General features: G+C 43.5%; 1 protein-coding gene across 2 annotated transcripts in view; it reads right to left on the bottom strand.

The window, feature by feature from the left end:
• The window catches only part of CRACD (capping protein inhibiting regulator of actin dynamics), a 209,351-nt gene that overhangs the window by 8,063 nt on the left and 182,905 nt on the right, over positions 1–18,383 (bottom strand). For both annotated transcript variants that reach the window (XM_070757216.1, XM_070757217.1), the window contains 3 exons: positions 13,333–17,416; positions 7,328–7,518; positions 3,479–3,647 (listed from right to left, as the gene is read on the bottom strand). In XM_070757216.1, coding sequence (XP_070613317.1) covers positions 3,479–3,647; positions 7,328–7,518; positions 13,333–17,416 — 4,444 coding nt within the window. The remainder of the gene's footprint in view (positions 1–3,478; positions 3,648–7,327; positions 7,519–13,332; positions 17,417–18,383) is intronic.

Raw genomic sequence — 18,383 nt, 5'->3', positions numbered from 1 at the left:
AGTTCAAATCTCATCACCGGCTCAAGGTTGACTCAGCCTTCCATCTTTCCAAGGTGGGTAAAATTAGGATCCGGATTGTGGGGGTAATATGCTGGCTCTCTTAAAAAAAGTGCTATTGGTAACATGTTGTAAGTCGCCCTGGGTCTAAGGAGAAGGGCGACATCAAAAATTGATTTTTTAAAAAATTGCATTTAAGATTATTCTCACCTTAATGGGAATGGACAGTAAATCTATTCATTGATTAAAGAGGTATCACTCTGAGATCTGGCCAAAATCAGAAGCTCTGGGTGCAGGTTGATTCATGATTGCACAGAATAAAGAATTCCTCTTTCCTTTTACAGCAGGAATGTGTTCCTCCCGGTTCGGACCAGATCACCCAAACTGCTAGCGATCCACTAGTGATATCAAGATGGTGTCAAAGATCCGGTTTGGTCGGTGCCGTTCCGTGGGTGCCACCATCTTTTTGGGGGAATATTGATGATTTTTTTAAAAACTGTTTGGACATTGTTTCCTGTGCTGCTGCTTGAAACTGACCTTTATTCCTCACCCAAAGCACAGCTGATCAGCTCTTCAGCTGTGTTTCGGGCCGATTCCAGCTCCTGAGCATGCGTGGAAGCCAAATTGCACGAGGGAACGCTCACACACGCAAAGGGAGAGTGCCGGCGTGTACAAAATATCACGAGCCAGTGGCAAAGGTAAAGGGAAGCGACTTCTGTTTTACAGGTAGTCCTCGACTTACAACGGTTCATTTAGTGGCCGTTCAAAGTTGCAACCGCATGGAAAAGAAGTGAGTTATGACCACTTTTTTCACTTTAGGACGGCAGCATCCTGATGGTCAAATGATCAAAATTCAGATCCTTGGGCAACTAACCCATATTTAGGAATCCCGGGATCATGTGAATCTTTTTGCAACCTTTTGACAAGCAAAGTCAATAGGGAAGCCAAATTCATTTAACATTACTAACTTAACAATGCAAGCGATTCACTTAACAACAGTCTTGCAAAACTCACTTAACAAATATCTCACCTAGCAACAGAAACGTTGGGCTCACTTGAGGCCACAGGTTGAAGACTACCTCCTATTCTGTTTGTCTGGTTTGGAGAGAAGTAAATTAAATCAGTGATGCTATTTTAGGCATAGTACCAAGTTGGATATAGAGCAGTGATGGCGAACCTATGGCACGAGTGCCATAGGTGACACGCGGAGCGATATCTGCTGGCATGCGAGCTGTTGCCCCAGCTCAGCTCCAACATGCATGTGTGTGCTGGCCAGCTGATTTTTGGCTTGCATAGAGGCTCTGGGAGGGTGATTTTGGCATCCAGAGAGCCTCCGGATGATGGGGGAGGGCATTTTTACCCTCCCCTAAGCTCCAGGGAAGCCTTTGGAGCCTGGGGAGGGTGAAACACGAGCCTACTGGACCCACCAGAGGGCCGCCGAGGGGGGCAGAGGAAGCTATTTTCGCCCACCCCAGGCATTGAATTATGGCTGTGGGCATCCTTGCCTACATGATAGTGCACGCCCACCACTCTTTCAGCACCCAAGGAAAAAAAGGTTCGCCATCATTGATGTAGAGGATCTTAATTGGTTGGGTATTGTCTCTCTCTGGACTCTGCAATCGAAAGTATTTTGAAATTTTGATATTTAGAAAACTGCCTTTCAAAAAAGAAGTCAGCCTGAACGTTTATAGTATAAGTATAGATTATGGTGCTTAATTTAAATCCTCCACAGTAATAAATTATTCAGATGGTTATGGCTCTTTTATGTGAACGAGCTACATCATTTAATGTTATTTTAATGTTACTAGCAGAGCAACAATAAATTATACGAAGTGCGTACAATTTTGTGGAGGGATCCCTACTGTGTGCTGCCTTCCCATGAAATAAAATTAGTTCACTCCCTCTTGCCTTTATCATCCAAAGCTATTGCTTGTTTTTTTAATCAACGAAATCGGCTTTTAAGCCCGAACGGCAGCATTTAAGAACTATATAAAAGAAGTCATAATCAGGAAACGGAATAATGTAGAGACAATTTCTACAATAAACTTCATGGAACAACCTATTTATTATATCACCACATCATTTGCTTACTATCATAGCTTATAATTGCTTAATGCCTTAACCATCTGCCACATCCGTATCCCAGATTTACTTATCGATTGAAAAAAAGCAAGTTTGGGCTTGGAATTTGCTTCCATCTGACCTGGATGATTGAGAATTTCCATAGACTTTTAGCTATGCATTTTGGGATGGACATTTTTCAAACGGGGTGGAAGTATCAGTAGTGGGTTCCTACCGATATGGTTGTGTTGTGGTTCAGCCTGAGGCTGCTCAGGGACTGGCTGTGTCTGCTGGCTCCATGCCCGGAGGAGGATGACAGCGAAGAGGAGGGGGCTGAATAGTCGGACGGGGGAGAGGAAAATCAGGAATGGGATGAAGGAGAACAGCATGAGAGCCCCGGGGGGGGGGCTCTCCCCAGCCAGTAGCTTGGAGTCATTAGGTGATGACGCACAAGCTGTCATTGACATGAGACAGAGATGTTCAGAGCAACGAAAGGAGCAGTTAAAGAAATGTTATCACCATTGAATTAGAAACAGCTGGGTTTGGGTGTGGTCCTCATAAGCAGGGTTTAAAAGGCAGGCAAGCCCTTGAAGCCATGTGGAGTGTTATCAGTTTGGAGTGGCGTTATCCTGTCCTGTTTCTCGGCGTCTCTGTTCCTGGCTTGTGGCCCAGCAGCTTTGGAAGACCCGTGGGAGGTGTAGGTCTGCTATCTACAACCTTGGCTTGGCAGCAAGAATTCTGTATTGCTGCATGGACTTTTGCCTGCGTGGATATATCTGAAGATACAGCATTTTCCTGTTTGTAAGGACATTTTCTGTTACCTGTGTTTTTCTTGAATTTTATAAAACTGCCTTTGCCTTTTACCAGTGTGTCTGGCTTCTCTTTTTGGGTTGGTATTGGCTTCTGGAGTGACCCAGACAGAACACTGCAGCACGCGTCATACGATCAGAATTGGGTCTGATTCAACTGATTTATATTTATGACGATTGCAGTGTCTTGGGTCATGTGATTATCTTGTGTGACCTTCTGACGAGGTTGGACCCAATGAGTCCAAGCATTGGACACCAAGCATTGAGCAGGGGGTTGGACCCGATGACCCTGGAGGTCCCTTCCAACTCTATGATTCTATGACAAACAGTCAATGGGGAAGCTAGGTTTACTTAACAACTGTGTTACTAATTTAACAACTGCAGTTAATAGTAAATGTCATGAAAATCTCATGAAAATAATCAGTTAATAGCAAATGGCATGAAAAGTCAAAAAATGGAGGCAAGATAAATTTCTCACTTAGCAATCTAAATTTTGGTTTTGACTGTAGTGGTAAGTTGAGGACTATCTGCAAAGTGAACCAACAAGGTCTCACATACCAACTCAGAAATAAAATTGCAACCACAATCGCGACACAAAATGTAAATCATACCTGTGACAGACGAAGGCAGGGTATTCGATTTTTTGAGCTGTTCTCTACGTTCAAATCTTGATGTAGCTGTCTCCATTTTTTTCTCCTCTTCTGGCCCAGTGGACTTTTGCAGTACATTTGACCTGCTCACATTATTGCTTTTATTATCTGCCTGGTTGTTTATGCTGGCCTAATATAAAAAGTAACAGTAGAAACATGTGCTAAATATTAATATGTTTATAGTGCAAGCTCATGTAGGTTGAAAGCCTTTGTAAATGCCTGCAACCTTCCAGATGCTATAACTCACCCGACACACATTTAAAATTAGAATAGGATATAATATAGGATAGGATAGGAGAATGGGATGGGATGGAAAAGAATAGAATATGAGGAATGGGAAGGAAGGAAGGAAGGAGTAGAGGAATAGAGGAGAGGAAGGAAGGAAGGAAGGAAGGAGATGGGAATAAAAAGAGAAGGAGGAAGGAAAGGGAGGGAGGGAGGGAGGGAGGGAGGGAGGAAGGAAGGAAGGAAGGAAGGAAGGAAGGAAGGAAGGAAGGAAGGAAGGAAGGTTGTAAAGAGACAGCGAGGGTCTGAGGTATCCTGCCTTAGCACTTGGCTACCAGCAGCCCTGCTTCCTTTTGACATGTGGCTTCTTGGAGGTGCATTTTGGAGAAGGGTCAAAATAAATGCCAAAAAAGCAATCAGTTTGGGATTAAATTCCAAATGAAATTGGGTCTTCAGGGTAAGGAGACATGAAGAACTTTCAACTGCAGGTTTATAAAGAATCGTATTAAAACGAATGCCTAGAAGCAGCTCAGCTCCAGAGGGAGCAAAAGAGATAGGGGTCCCAATGAGGGTCTTGGCTATTGACTCAGATGGCAAGAACATTGGCCTGCGATGCCAGTACTACTCCGCCTCCTGATCCTCGAAATCTGTGACCCACTGAGCCGGACGTGGACCACTCACAACAATGACCATGAAGCCACACCCATTGTCACATGACCATCAAGCCACGCCCACAAAATAAGCCACATCCCACAGAACCGGTAGCAAAAAAAAATGTAGAACCCACCCCTGGCATGGGCATATTGTTCTACCCATGGAACATCTTTAAGCAATATATTCATTTAATAAGGCTAATGTTTGGCAAAAACGGCCAGAATCAATTGAATAAATTATTGTCAATAATAAAGTTGCCTTTGAAGACCACAGGAAAAATATACTGTACTTGGTCCCATATGCAATTTTGCTTGCTGACATTCCTGGAGGTAAATTGCATCTATCTGGCAGATTCTGGATTGATTGTTAGCTCTGTCAGATCAGAAAACAGACAATAACAAAATCTTGTATTTTTTTTTTCCAGGGAATAAAAGACAGCCAGTCTGAGTATCTTCCTCATGTCTTCTCCTTTTGTGGGTTCAAGGCTTGCTTCAGAGTTTTTCATTTCCCCGACAGTTTCAGAATCGCTCACCCAAGGCCGTTTCCTTGGCTCCCCAACTAAATAGGCTTTGAAGCGCAATGTAATGGTTCTGACTCTGATTTTCTATCTTTAGTGTTGCAAGGAATGTGCTTTGCTTTTTGCTACCTCGTTTCTTTGCTTATTTGTTATATAATGGAAGCTCTTTCCATTTCCATTGTAAGCTGCAACAAGCCTAGAAGGTTTTGGCAGCAGGTGCATTTGATAAAACAATTTTAAAGAGGCAGATGTGAGATGAAGAGGATGGCCTCGATCTCTCTACGGCATCATCCTCCCTAAGTGGTAATGTTGGCTTTTTCTGTTTCTAGACTCGGAGCTTTATTTGAGTTTGATCCAGGGGTGGGCTTGAGAAATTTCAGCAATGGATTTTCTGCCTGGTTGCTGAGGGGGTGTGACTTAGTTGGCCTCCTGCATCACAATTCATTCATTTATTTACTTACTTACTTACTTACTTACTTACTTACTTACTTACTTACTTACTTACTTACTTACTTACTTCATTACTTCCTTCATTACTTCCTTCCTTCCTTCCTTCCTTCCTTAGTTACTTACTTACTTACTTACTTACTTACTTACTTACTTACTTACTTACTTACTTACTTACTTACTTACTTACTTACTTACTTACTTACTTACTGTTCTGTCTGGGTTCCCCCAGATGCCAACACCAACTAAAAAGAGTATCCAGACACGCTGATAAAAAGCAAAGTCATTTTATATCTTTGAAAACAAACACAGATAACAAAAACTGTTCTTACAAACTGGAATGCTATGAAGCTTCACAGAAGAGTCACGACGGCCAGACAATACAACAGGCTTCTTGCTGGCACACACACCACTGTAGATAATAAAACCCATGCCTCTACCAAGTTTTCAGCCTTCGAGGCCACAAGCAGAATCAGAGACGCCAAGGATCGAAGCAAGGTCACAGGACTCCCAAAAGATAACTCTCCACAATACAGGAAGGGCGGCCTGCCTTTTCAACCTTTCTGAGGAGAACCACACCCAAGCCCAGCTGTTGCCTATTAGGGATGGAAATACCTGGCTAATTGTCCCCTTCGTTGTGCTGCCCTTCTCTGCCTCATATCTATGATGGCTTGTGCGTTCTCATCTAATGATTCCAGGCTACTCGCTGGGGAGAGCTCCCCCCCGGGGGTCTCAGGCTGTTCTCCCTCCTCCTCGTCCTGACATTCCTCTTCCCCATCTGCCTGGTCCTCCTCCTCCTCCTGTTCCTCGTCCTCCCCCTCTGAGCATGGAGCCGGCAGAGTTCCAGCCGTTCCCTGAGGAGCCTCTGACTGAATCACAACACTTACTTACTTACTTATTTATTGGATTTGTATGTCGCCCCTCTCCGTAGACTCGGGGCGGCTAACAATAATAAAAAACAGCATGTAAATCCAATACTAAAACAACTAAAAAACCCTTATTTTAAAACCAATCGAGGCAGGCATTTTTGCCATCCCCAGGCTCCGGAGGCTCTCCTTGACCGTCTGGGAGGGCAAAAACAGCCTCTCCTGGGCTCCGGAGGCCCTCTGGAACTTTCGGGAGGCCCGTTTTCTGCCCTCTCAGAGCCTCTGCGTGGCTCTTGCACTTACAAAAGTTGGTTGCGTGCAGTCATGGGCTCTTCTCCCCACGTTGGGGGACACTGTCTGGGTAGCAGAAATGGCCCGGGAACGGCACGATCGACAGATTTCTGATGAAAATCGGTGGGGTTTTTGCTTCTGTGCATACGCAGAAGCAAAAATACTGGCGAAAATAGCCAAAATCTCACTTGTGCTTGCGTGACTTCATCGATTTTTGTCTTTTTTTTTTTTTTGCTTCTGTGCATGTGCGGAAGCAAAAATATCGGCGAAGATAGCCGAAATCCCACGAGATTTGGCTTGATACGCATGCAAAGAAGCCAAATCTCACGCAGGGCGCGCCACATGTTTCAGGAGGACTTGCGCCCATGTCAGCCACGGACCGTCCAGGTAGTGAGGTAAGTGGCTGCCCACCGCTTGTAGCGTGTAGGGTGGGCTGGGAGGGGCCAGCCAGGAGTGAGATTTGGAGGTTCTCTAAACTGGTCATAATGTTAGCTATGGGTTTTCCCAAACCCAGGCGAACCTGTAGCTCACCTCTACCTTAATTATTTATTACAGGGATGGGTAATTATGGCTCTTTTATTGACTTGTGAACTTCAATTCCCAGAATTCCCGAGCCAGTTGGAGTTGAAGTCCACAAGTCATAAAAGGACCATATTTGCCCATCTCTGATGTACATAATGCAAAGTTAACAGTGCTTTTGTTTATCTGAACCAGTTTCACTTCCCCTACTAGCAGGAGATACCAGGTACCCCAAATAATATACTCCTCCCCTCCACTTCCCCCCCCCCCCCCCGGTGTTGAGATGCTTACATTTTCTTTCGCCAATTTCTCAGCCTGCTTGGCTTCTCTGGCTTGCCTCCTTTCCTCGCGGGTTGCTTGCTGCTCCCGAAAGCCCTTCTGTTTTTGCAATGCCAAAGTGATCCAGAGAGGCTGCGCGGTTTCCCCTTTCTCCATCACTTTTGAACCGTCGATGGAATGCCTGCTCTGAAGAACTGGCCTGTCTGGAAGATGGAACAGAAGAATAGCTCATGGTTACAATGCTTGGTGCGATAGAAACGGAAGCGGTCCAAAGTAAGACATCCCAGAGACCTTGCATTTGTAATGTGTACGACCTCTTGCTTGAAACTTCTCCTAACTCAGTGCTTCTCCATTATTTTCTGTTACATCTCCCCTAGTAAAAAATAAACATTTCATCTCTCCACCCACCCAAATTCTCCACTGGGACAATTGTGTGCAATATTCAGCATGTTTTCACTGAAAAAACTCAAGCAGTTTATCAGTTTATTATTAAGGTGTTTAAGTGACACCTTAATATATTTGGCTTCATGCTGTCTGCTGCCAACATTTTTAGACACAGTAAACATACCGATCTTTCCTCATCTCCCACCATAGTCACAGTGAAGCCAATCGCTACATACCCTTCATCATATTTCCTCGTCTTAGCTTTTGGGAGACTTACATTTGTCGCATTATCTCCGTCTCTCTCCTCCTTTCTTTTCATCCCTGTTCAATATTTTTCCATTGTGTCTCTTAAGGGTTTGTTATCTGCACTTCATATCTCCTACTCTGTGCTATGTGCTATTGTTCGGTGCAAAAAAACCCTACTCCCTTCGGCAAAAAAAAAGCATGTTTCCCGGGGTCATGCACCTCTCCTGGCATCACTCCGCATCCCCCCCCAGGGGGCCTGCCCCACTATTTGAGAAAAACTGTCCTAGCTACTGTTACAACTTTATCTCAAATAAGCCACTATATATTTTCAGACATTTTTGCTGGTCATCTGGCCTTGGATGTCCTAGGGGTCTTATTTATTTCATTTTGCCTAAATACAATCGATGTTTTTATATTTTTAAAGTGTTCCCATTTCTCAGGTTTTTTTTTTTTAAATTGACCTTTGGCAGTGATGGTGAATCTATGGCATGGGTGCCACAGGTGGCAGAGGGAGCCAAATCTGTTGCCCTAGCATAGCTGCAATGTGCATGTGTGTGACGGCCAGGTGATTTTTGGCTCACACAGAGGCTCTGGAAGGGCATTTTTGGCTTCTAAAGAACTTCCGTGGGGATAGGGGAAGGAGTTTTTACCTCCCCTGGCTCCAGCAAAGCCTTTGGAGCTCGAGAGGGTGAAATACAAACCTACTGGGCCCACCAGAAGTTGGGAAACAGGCTGTTTCTGGCCTCCAGGGGGGTGGGGGAAGCTGTTTTCGTCCTCCCAGGCATTGAATTATGGGCGGGGACACTCACACGTGCATGATAGCATGCATACACGCTCTTTCGGCACCCGAGGAAAAAAGGTTCGCCATCACTGACCTATGGTTTAGACAAGGAGTGTCAAACTCAATTTAATTGAGGGCCGCATCAGGTTGTGTTTGACCTCAGGGGCTGAGTGGCCATGGCTAGGGTGAACATGGTCGGCTAATGTCCTGCAGCCCTCTGCCAGCAAAAATGGACCCCGGTGGGCCACATTATTATTATTACTAATTAGATTTGTATGCTGCCCTTCTCCGAAGACTCGGGGCAGCTCACAGAATATAAAAAACAACACAACAACAAATCTAATTAATTAAAAATTACTACTAAAATCCCATATATATTAAAATCAGTCAGCCAACTCATTCACATGCTGGCCAAGAGCTACAGGAGGCCATCAAAGCTGAAAATGGAGTTTGGGAAGGCGGCACAGGGCCCTTCTGAGCTACATTTTTGCTGGCAGAGGCACCGCGGGTCAGTCCTTCACTGTTTCCAAGGCAGCCCTGCGGGCCAGGTCTAACCACTCCATGGGCCAGATCCAGTCTGCGGGCCTTGAGTTTGACATCCTTAGTTTAAACAATTTTAAAATGGTCTGTTTTCAAAGCCTGCATAGGCGTATATATTGTCCATGGGGCACGGATGGGTTCTGGACTCTGCTATTACCACTTCGCTCAAGGACACACCATGTGGGTGTGCGTGCATGCTCAATATAGTGGTATCTCTACCTAAGAACGCCTCTACTTACGAACTTTTCTAGATAAAATCCGGGTGCTCAAGATTTTTTTGCCTCTTCTCAAGAATCATTTTTCACTTACAAACCTGAGCCTCCGAAACAGTAACTGAAAAAGGCAGGGAGAAGCCTCCATGGGGCCTCTCTAGGAATCTCCTGGGAGGAAACAGGGCCGGAAAAGGCATGGAGAAGCCTCCGTGGAGCCTCTCTAGGAATCTCCTGGGAGGAAACAGGGCCGGAAAAGGCGGGAGAAGCCTCCATGGGGCCTCTCTAGGTATCTCCTGGGAGGAAACAGGGCCTCCACCCTCCCTGTGGTTTCCCGAATCGCACACATTATGTACTTCTACATTGATTCCTATGGGAAAAATTGCTTCTTCTTACAAACTTTTCTATTTAAGAACCTGGTCACGGAATGAATTAAGTTTGTAAGTAGAGATACCACTGTACTAAAAAAAAGGCTTCTGTGTATAAGGGGCGTGCATAAGCGCACCACTGTGCCTACCGTCCTTGTCTTATTGTCTTCTTTTGTTACTTTTTATCATTACTTATCTAATGTTTTATTTGTACAAATTATCACCCTAAAGTTGTTTGACAAAATAAATAAAATAAATAAATAAATAAATAAATATACGCAGAAGCAAAAAACAAGATGGTACAGCCAATAGCGCCGTTGAGAGAGGGCAGAGGCATGGCAGGCCTAGGTTGCTGCCAGTTCCAGCGACCTAGACTACAAAGTTACTAAGTGTTCTATAGAACCAGTAAGAACTAGTAGGAATACACCTCTGCCATGGGGTTGGATTGGACACAACTTTGTGACTAACGCCAACAGGCTTGTATCGTTCATACAATAACTTATATTCATATAAGTCGCCCAATTCCTGTCTGACCAGAGTCCGACAGGAGTTGGGCAACTTATAAATTTAATAAATGAAATTAAAATTCTAGCATGCTGTTCTATAAAACAAATCTGCTAGACACATTTGCTTTCATAGCATGCCTTGTGTGTTTCATGAAAGATTTCCTTTCCTGCTAAGTTCTAAAATTCATTATCAAGGCAGAAAAGAGATAATCCCTTATAGCAGTGTTTCTTCCTCAAATGCAAATATTTGTTAGGTGGAACACCAATAGAGCATTTCAAAATCCCATATTTTTGGCGGGAGCTTAATAATACACCTCTGGAAAACGTCTGGAAAATACTTCAGTGCTGCCAATTTTCTCAAAGTTTGATTAACAAGCTTTGCATCCATCGATTCCAAGATTGGGTTGGCTGCCCTAAAAATGTCAGAACTAGTTTTAACTGTAAGCATCTATGAGTATCAACACTTCTATCTATTTCTAGAAACTGTGGGCGTTTAATTTGGGATACACTTGATATGCTATTTTGGGTGATCTGAGCAAATTTTTAAGCTTGTAGGTGGCACATGGAACTTGGAATATAGACTTCTAATTGCAGAATATCTGCAGAAAAGTCTTACACTTCTGTTGCAAGAAGAAGCAATATAACGTCTGTAATGTCATAACAGTTCCACTAGAAAGGACTTTTGTCAGAGGAACAAGCTGTTGTATAGAAACAAAGGGATAAAGACAGATAAGTTAACGGGGAAAATTTGCCACGTGTAACAGCTCTGTGTATGTATCATATAAACATTATTTGATACTTCCAAAAAAATCATGGCTTATTTGAAGTATCTGCTATTTCTGTTGTTTTCCAAGACTAAATAAAAGTCTATGACATCACAGGTGGGTAGGAATGTATTTTATGTAATCTCAATTTTTGCAGAGACATCTAGTCATGTTTGAGCCATCTTTATTTCTGAATTCTCCTGATCTCTAAGAGTTGTTTAGAAACCTAGAAACATAGAAGACTGATGGCAGAAAAAATTCTCTGGCCTCCGGAGAATCTCCAGGGGGTGAGAAAGGCCGTTTTCATCCTCCCCTGGCTTCGGGAAAGGCTCTGGAGCTTGGGGAGAGCAAAAAATGGGCCTTCTCCATCCCCTCCGGAGAGAGTGGAAACAGCCTTTTTTCGGACTCCCAGTGGGCCCAAAAATTATATGGCTAGTGCGCACATGTGCAGTGGCCTTGAGCTCATATGCCCACTGAAATGCCGTGTGCCATTTGTGGCACGTGTGCCCTAGGTTCACCATCAATGGCCTAGAGGCACAATAAAGCATAAAGGCACCAAATCCATTGACTGAGGATGAATGTCTTCTTAATTTTTAATTTAATGTAACTTTCTGGTAGTGGGTTGTAAATCCCATCACTATTGGTTTGCTCATGCACACATGTGCAGAAGCATCCCGGGCGGTGTTGTGGTTAGCTCTGGCCCAGCTCCTGCCCCAAGGACTGTGGATGTGGGGGAGACATCCACATGCTGCAGGCCTTTTTTGCCCCCGATGGAATCTGCTGATGAAGGCTCCTCTGACCAAGAAGACATGAGTGACAGGGAGGAGGAGAGTGTGGCAGACAGCTCAGAAGGAGATCAATTACCTAGCTCCTCCTTGGATTCAGAACAAGAGTTAATGATACAGCCACGCATGCGGAGAGCGATGCATAGGCAACAACAACTGAGAGATTATTATCAAAGAAAATGAGGCCACCTGTGGTTGGGTGGGGCTGTGGTAATTAGCGAGGCTGCTATAAATAGCAGCCTGTGGGTTTGGCCATTGTGGAGGATTATCTGTTTGTTGTGTTTCGTGACTGCTTTATTGACTTTGACCTTTTGTGTGCTGATTTTTCCCCGCTTTGAAACTAAACCAGGGCAAAGTGTGTTTCACTTTGTGAAAGAAGAAGGACTGTGAATTGCCTCACAGCTGCAAGCTAAGTATCACAGAACTGATAAGGGCCTTGTACAAATTACCAGTTTGTTTGGAGACAAGTGCTCTTTGCTATCCCAAAAGAGGGCTTGGTTTAAGTGAATTTTCATTATAAAGAACATTGTTTTGAATTTTCAAATGTGTGTGTGTGTCTGAAATTGTATCTGTGCAATTTTGGGAGGATTCTACCAGAGAGCTCGACAGAACAGGCGGGTGGGTGGAGCATCCTGACATCGCTACTACCGGTTCGCCAAACAGGGCCAAACCAGGAGCAACCCACCGCTGCTTTATCCACCTTCCTTATGAACCTTTCTAATCAAAATTAACTTTTTAGAAACATAGAAACATAGAAGTCTGACGGCAGAAAAAGACCTCATGGTCCATCTAGTCTGCCCTTATACTATTTTCTGTATTTTATCTTAGGATGGATATATGTTCCTCCCAGGCATGTTTAAATTCAGTTACTGTGGATTTATCTACCACGTCTGCTGGAAGTTTGTTCCAAGGATCTACTACTCTTTCAGTAAAATAATATTTTCTCATGTTGCTTTTGATCTTTCCCCCAACTAACTTCAGATTGTGTCCCCTTGTTGTGTTCACTTTCCTATTAAAAACACTTCCCTCCTGGACCTTATTTAACCCTTTAATATATTTAAATGTTTCGATCATGTCCCCCCTTTTCCTTCTGTCCTCCAGACTATACAGATTGAGTTCATTAAGTCTTTCCTGATACGTTTTATGCTTAAGACCTTCCACCATTCTTGTAGCCCGTCTTTGGACTCGTTCAATTTTGTCAATATCTTTTTGTAAGTGAGGTCTCCAGAACTGAACACAGTATTCCAAATGTGGTCTCACCAGCGCTCTATATAAGGGGATCACAATCTCCCTCTTCCTGCTTGTTATACCTCTAGCTATGCAGCCAAGCATCCTACTTGCTTTCCCTACCGCCTGACTGCCATTTTGAGACTGTCAGAAATCACTACCCCTTTTTCATGACAAAGTTGTCCTTAGGAGTTGCCTTTTACTTACCTCTTTTCAACAGTTCTGGCTTTTTTTCCGTTTTCTCTCTCCAGGGCATGGTGATGGATGGAAAAAACGATTTCTTCTCTCTCGATTCTTCCTCCTCATTCTTGCTTTCACTGGGTGCTTGGGAGGGATGAGGACTCCCTTTACCTTCGCTTTTTCTCCAGCTGGCATCAGGTTCCACTTTAGATATTTTTTTCCCGATGGGTTCAGTGAAGTGAGATCTACGAGGTTTTGCGAGAGGAGATGTAGGTGGTGTTTGGCTGATGGGCTTTGGAGCCAGTGCAGGTTTTGGTGGTAGGGGTGATTTAGAAGCAGATTTATCTTGACTAAGCGCAGACATAGGACCAGTAGGAGATGACACAGGTGCAACTATGGTGTAACTGCGACTAATAATAGTTAACGTGGTATTATCAGAATTAAGCCTTGCATCTTTTTTGTCTTGACTCAGAGATTTGCTATCCTTTAAAAATAAAGGTTTTGCATCCTGTTCGTTGTCTGGGGTGAGCGGAGTTGGCAAGCCATCGAAGCTGTCTCCTGCACTGTATCTTTTCTTCTTTTTTTGCTCTGTTTGCTGGTCATAGTGAAAACGCAAGGAGTAATTGGTCCTCCTTAATTTCACTCCAAATGGGGAGACATTTTCTTCTCCTCCACCTGGTGAAGCTCGCTCCATTTTTTTGGAAGCAAGGTTGGGTTGGGTTTCCGTCGCTGACGAAGTTTCGGATGGGGAGGGTTCTTTATTTGGGGAATACGGGAGACTCGGAACCAGGAAAGATGGGAGATCTTTGGCAAACTTGCACCCTTCAGTATTACCTGCTACTTCCTGTCGCCCTCTGATTTTCCCAGGTGAAGTTCTTACATTTTTTGTACCAACCGGGGACTCTGTTTGGGCTGGCTCATTGTCTGAATGCTGAGTGGACGGACTCGGCTGCATTGATGCATTTTCTGCTTCAGGGACAGTTTTATTCTCTGCAGCTGTATTGGTTTTGGACATTTCTGAAAACTTCTGCCATGCGGGAGTTATAGAAAACTTTGCATTTGCAGACAAAGTCTTTCGTAAGTTACCATGGGAAGTACTTCGGCCTTTAGCTGTCCAATCATCACTGTGCCTATTAAAACCTCCATCCTCTTTCTCGTTTTCTGTACCTTTTAAGATTTTTGAACGAATTGAGGCCCATTCATCCAGGATGGCTTGGTTGTCCACTGAATCTGGAACATGCTTCGCTTTAGTGCTGCTCGGCTTGCCATCAACAGGTTTCTGGATGCTTCCAGGCTGGGGCGTCTCCATCGCTTTCTTTTCTTCTGTTAAACCAAGTAAAGATTTGCAGGCTGTATCTTTTATCTGGTTGAGGTTTACCGCAGTGCCACAGAGTTGTGCTCCAGTGACCAAGATTGCTGTGTGGGGGACACATGAAGAAGTTGGAAGACTACTAGACTTGGGGTCCTTCAATTCTTTTGTGGCAGAAGGAAGTGGAGCCTCTTTTACAGGTGTAACTGGACTTAAATTCACTTTGGGAAATATGATTTCTTTTTCGCCAGAAGACACTTGAAAGGTGAAGCCCCTAGACATTGTTTGCCTGGCGTCAACTTCCTGCCAACGTAATTCTTCACCCAGAACTCTTTCCTGCTCCTCAACTTCAACGCTCACCGCCTGATGAACTCTTAGGCTTCCTTCTTCCTTCTGCTCTTTGCTTGGCTGAGTTCTCTGTTGCTGTCCCGGTTCTTTACGTTGTAGCTCTTTCTCAACAGTTTCCAAATGTTCATCTTCTGGGAGCTTATTTGTGTGTAACTGGTGGGATTGCCTCTCTTCTTTTGGCTTTCCCAATGACAGCTCATCTTCTAAACCAAGGATTTTGTGTCTTTCCAATGGTTGGCTCTCTGTGCTTTGTATACATTCCTCCTGCTGCACCTCCTTTTCAGCCTGCAAATGCCCTATTTCTACTGGTTCTATTTTACTTTGTTCTGTCGATCCAACCGATTTTGCCGATTTTTGTTGCTTTTGCTCATTTGTACTAAATTGTTTTTCATTCAGATTTTGCTGTTGGTCTTCTTGTCCCTTCAGTTTCATGGCCGTTTCCTTCTCTTGTGGTTTGTTTCTATCATCTAAACTTTTGCTGCTTCCTTGTTCTTTCTTTCTCTGTCCTATTTCTCTTTCTTGCTCCGGAATTAGTTGTTGGTTCAGTTCAGACAGCTTTTCAGGTTGAACTGTTTTAAGTTCTTTCATCTTCTGCTTTTCCAAATACTGATGGCTTATTTTTTCTTCCTGAGTCTTTTGCTTTTCTGATTCTTTCTTTTTATCCTTCCATCCCTGTTGGATCAAATTAATTTCTGTTTCTTGATGTCTCTTTTCTTCTTTTGGATCTTTCTGTATCGTACAATCTTTATGCTTTTGTTCTGCTTGTTCATACTGTCTTTTCTTTTCCTCCTGTTGCCTTTGCGACTCCTGTTCATGTTGTTTCCATTGTTCCTGGTGTTGTCTTTGTAGTTCTAGTTCACGTTGTCTCTTTTGTTCTTCTTCTCGCTGTCTCTGGACTTCTAGTTCACGTTGTCTCTTTTGTTCTTCCTCCCATTGTCTCTGTAGTTCTAGTTCACGTTGTCTCTTTTGTTCTTCCTCCCGCTGTCTCTGTAGTTCTAGTTCACGTTGTCTCTTTTGTTCTTCCTCCCGCTGTCTCTGTAGTTCTAGTTCACGTTGTCTCTTTTGTTCTTCCTCCCGCTGTCTCTGTAGTTCCAGTTCACGTTGTCTCTTTTGTTCTTCCTCCTGCTGTTTCTGAAGTTCTAGTTCACGTTGTCTCTTTTGTTCTTCCTCCTGTTGTCTTTGGAGTTCTAGTTCACGTTGTCTCTTTTGTTCTTCCTCCCGCTGTCTCTGTAGTTCTAGTTCACGTTGTCTCTTTTGTTCTTCCTCCTGCTGTTTCTGAAGTTCTAGTTCACGTTGTCTCTTTTGTTCTTCCTCCTGCTGTTTCTGAAGTTCTAGTTCACGTTGTCTCTTTTGTTCTTCCTCCCGTTGTCTCTGTAGTTCTAGTTCACGTTGTCTCTTTTGTTCTTCCTCCCGCTGTCTTTGGAGTTCTAGTTCACGTTGTCTCTTTTGTTCTTCCTCCCGCTGTCTCTGTAGTTCCAGTTCACGTTGTCTCTTTTGTTCTTCCTCCCGCTGTCTCTGTAGTTCCAGTTCACGTTGTCTCTTTTGTTCTTCTCGCTGATTCTGGAGCTCTAGTTCATGTTGTCTCTTTTGTTCTTCCTCCCGTTGTCTCTGTAGTTCCAGTTCACGTTGTCTCTTTTGTTCTTCCTCCCGCTGTCTTTGAATCTCCATTTCATGTTGTTTCCTTGCTTCTTCCTGCTGTTGTCTTTGGACCTCCAATTCGCATTGTCTCTTTTGTTCTTCCTCTTGCTTGTTTTGTAGTTCACGTTCCCATCGTCCCTTTGCTTCTTCCTGCTGCTGTCTTTCTGGTTCCATTTCACATTGTCTCTTTTGTTCTTCCTGCGGTTGTCTTTGGACCTCCAGTTGACCCTGTCTTTTTGCTTCTACCTGCTGCCTTTGTGCCTCTAGTTCTTGTTGCTTCTTCTTTTTCTCTTTCTGCCATTGCGTGTCCACTTCACATGGTTTCCACTCTTCCTGCTGTCTTTGTGCCTCTAGTTCGTGTTGTGCCTGTTCCTCAAGATCCTGAGATTTTTTTTGGATCTGTGCCTGTAATTTTTCAGGTCCTTCTCCATGCCTTCCCTGTTTTTCTTGTTCTCTTAGCTCTTTTATGTGACGATCTTGATCTTTTTTCTCCTCCATTTGATGAAGTTGTTCTTCCTGAAGCTTCAGTTTTTTCCCTATTTGTTCTCCTTGGCATCCCTCAAATTCTTGAAGAAGTCTTTTATGTTCCATAGGACTTTTGAATTTTGTTTCAGCTGTTTGTTTCTTCTGCCCTGACTCAAGATTTAGCCAGTGGTCTTGTTTTCGTTTTCCTTCTGTTTTCTGTCTGTGGACTTCTCCATACTGTCTTAACTTGTCTGGTCTATAATAGCTATCATCTTTTGTCACTTTATCTTCAGTGCCCTGTGATTCTAGGATGTCTTCTCTGAAGTCCATTTCTATTAAACTTTGTACCTCCTAGAATTGGGAAATAAAAATAGGTTTATTTCATGCAGTAGAAGGCTGTTAAAATCCAATTCCTATTGTACATAAATCTTAAAATTTGTGATGAATTACAGTAGTCCTCAATTTACAGCAGTACGTTTAATGATCAGCATTGAGCTGTTATGTATGGAAGTACCTATTTGGGGAGGGGGAACAATTAGCATTCTACCATTTAGAAAAGGTATCCCACTGCACAGGAAGCCACAAATCCTAGCGATTTGGAGACCTGGAACCAACCAGAACCAGGTCAGATCTGCCTTGGAGGGGCAGGGGAAAAGAGAGGCACCAGATGGTGATGGTGGGGGCGGGGGCTTGCAACACCCCACTCAGGGAGCTGGCATCAGCCTCTCAGCCAGCAGCTAAGGAAAACAACCTTGTCATCGTTAGCTGGGATGGCCATAAGCAAACTGATTGATTGAAGAAGTTGTGGATTGCCTGGGTGTCAAGTCTAAGCATTTGTGCTGGAGTGAAGAAGAGCTGAAGCTGGTGAGTATTTGGTTGATTTAATGATTTAAAAAAGAAAATTAAAACTCAAAGGGAAACAAAAGAAGTTACAAAATGGAGTGAGCGGCTATCTAGCAATTGGAAAGATCATAGAGAGACTTAAAGGAGCAGGATTAAAAGCCCAACTTTGAGGATGTTCTTATAACTGACCTGGTAGTAACTGGAATAAGTAAGAATTTGAAGAAAAAACTTTGTAAGTGTTAAGTGGATTTAAAATACAGAGATTTTTTTTTAAAGCTGCTTTGTTATATTGGGAATTGACAATGCCATCTACTAGTTAAAAGAAAATACTACAACAGTTTGTGAAAGCATGTTTATGCTGACAGCTGGAGACTGACCTTGACGAGAAGAAGATATCTAGGAGTCTGAAAGAATTTGAAAGCAGTGTATAACTGTTATTGTGCCTGATGGTACAATGTGTTGAAGATAGAAGATA

The sequence above is a fragment of the Erythrolamprus reginae genome, chromosome 7 (genome assembly GCF_031021105.1).
Source record: "Erythrolamprus reginae isolate rEryReg1 chromosome 7, rEryReg1.hap1, whole genome shotgun sequence".
Lineage (NCBI taxonomy): Eukaryota > Metazoa > Chordata > Lepidosauria > Squamata > Dipsadidae > Erythrolamprus > Erythrolamprus reginae.
This window is presented reverse-complemented; position numbering and strand designations above follow the sequence as displayed.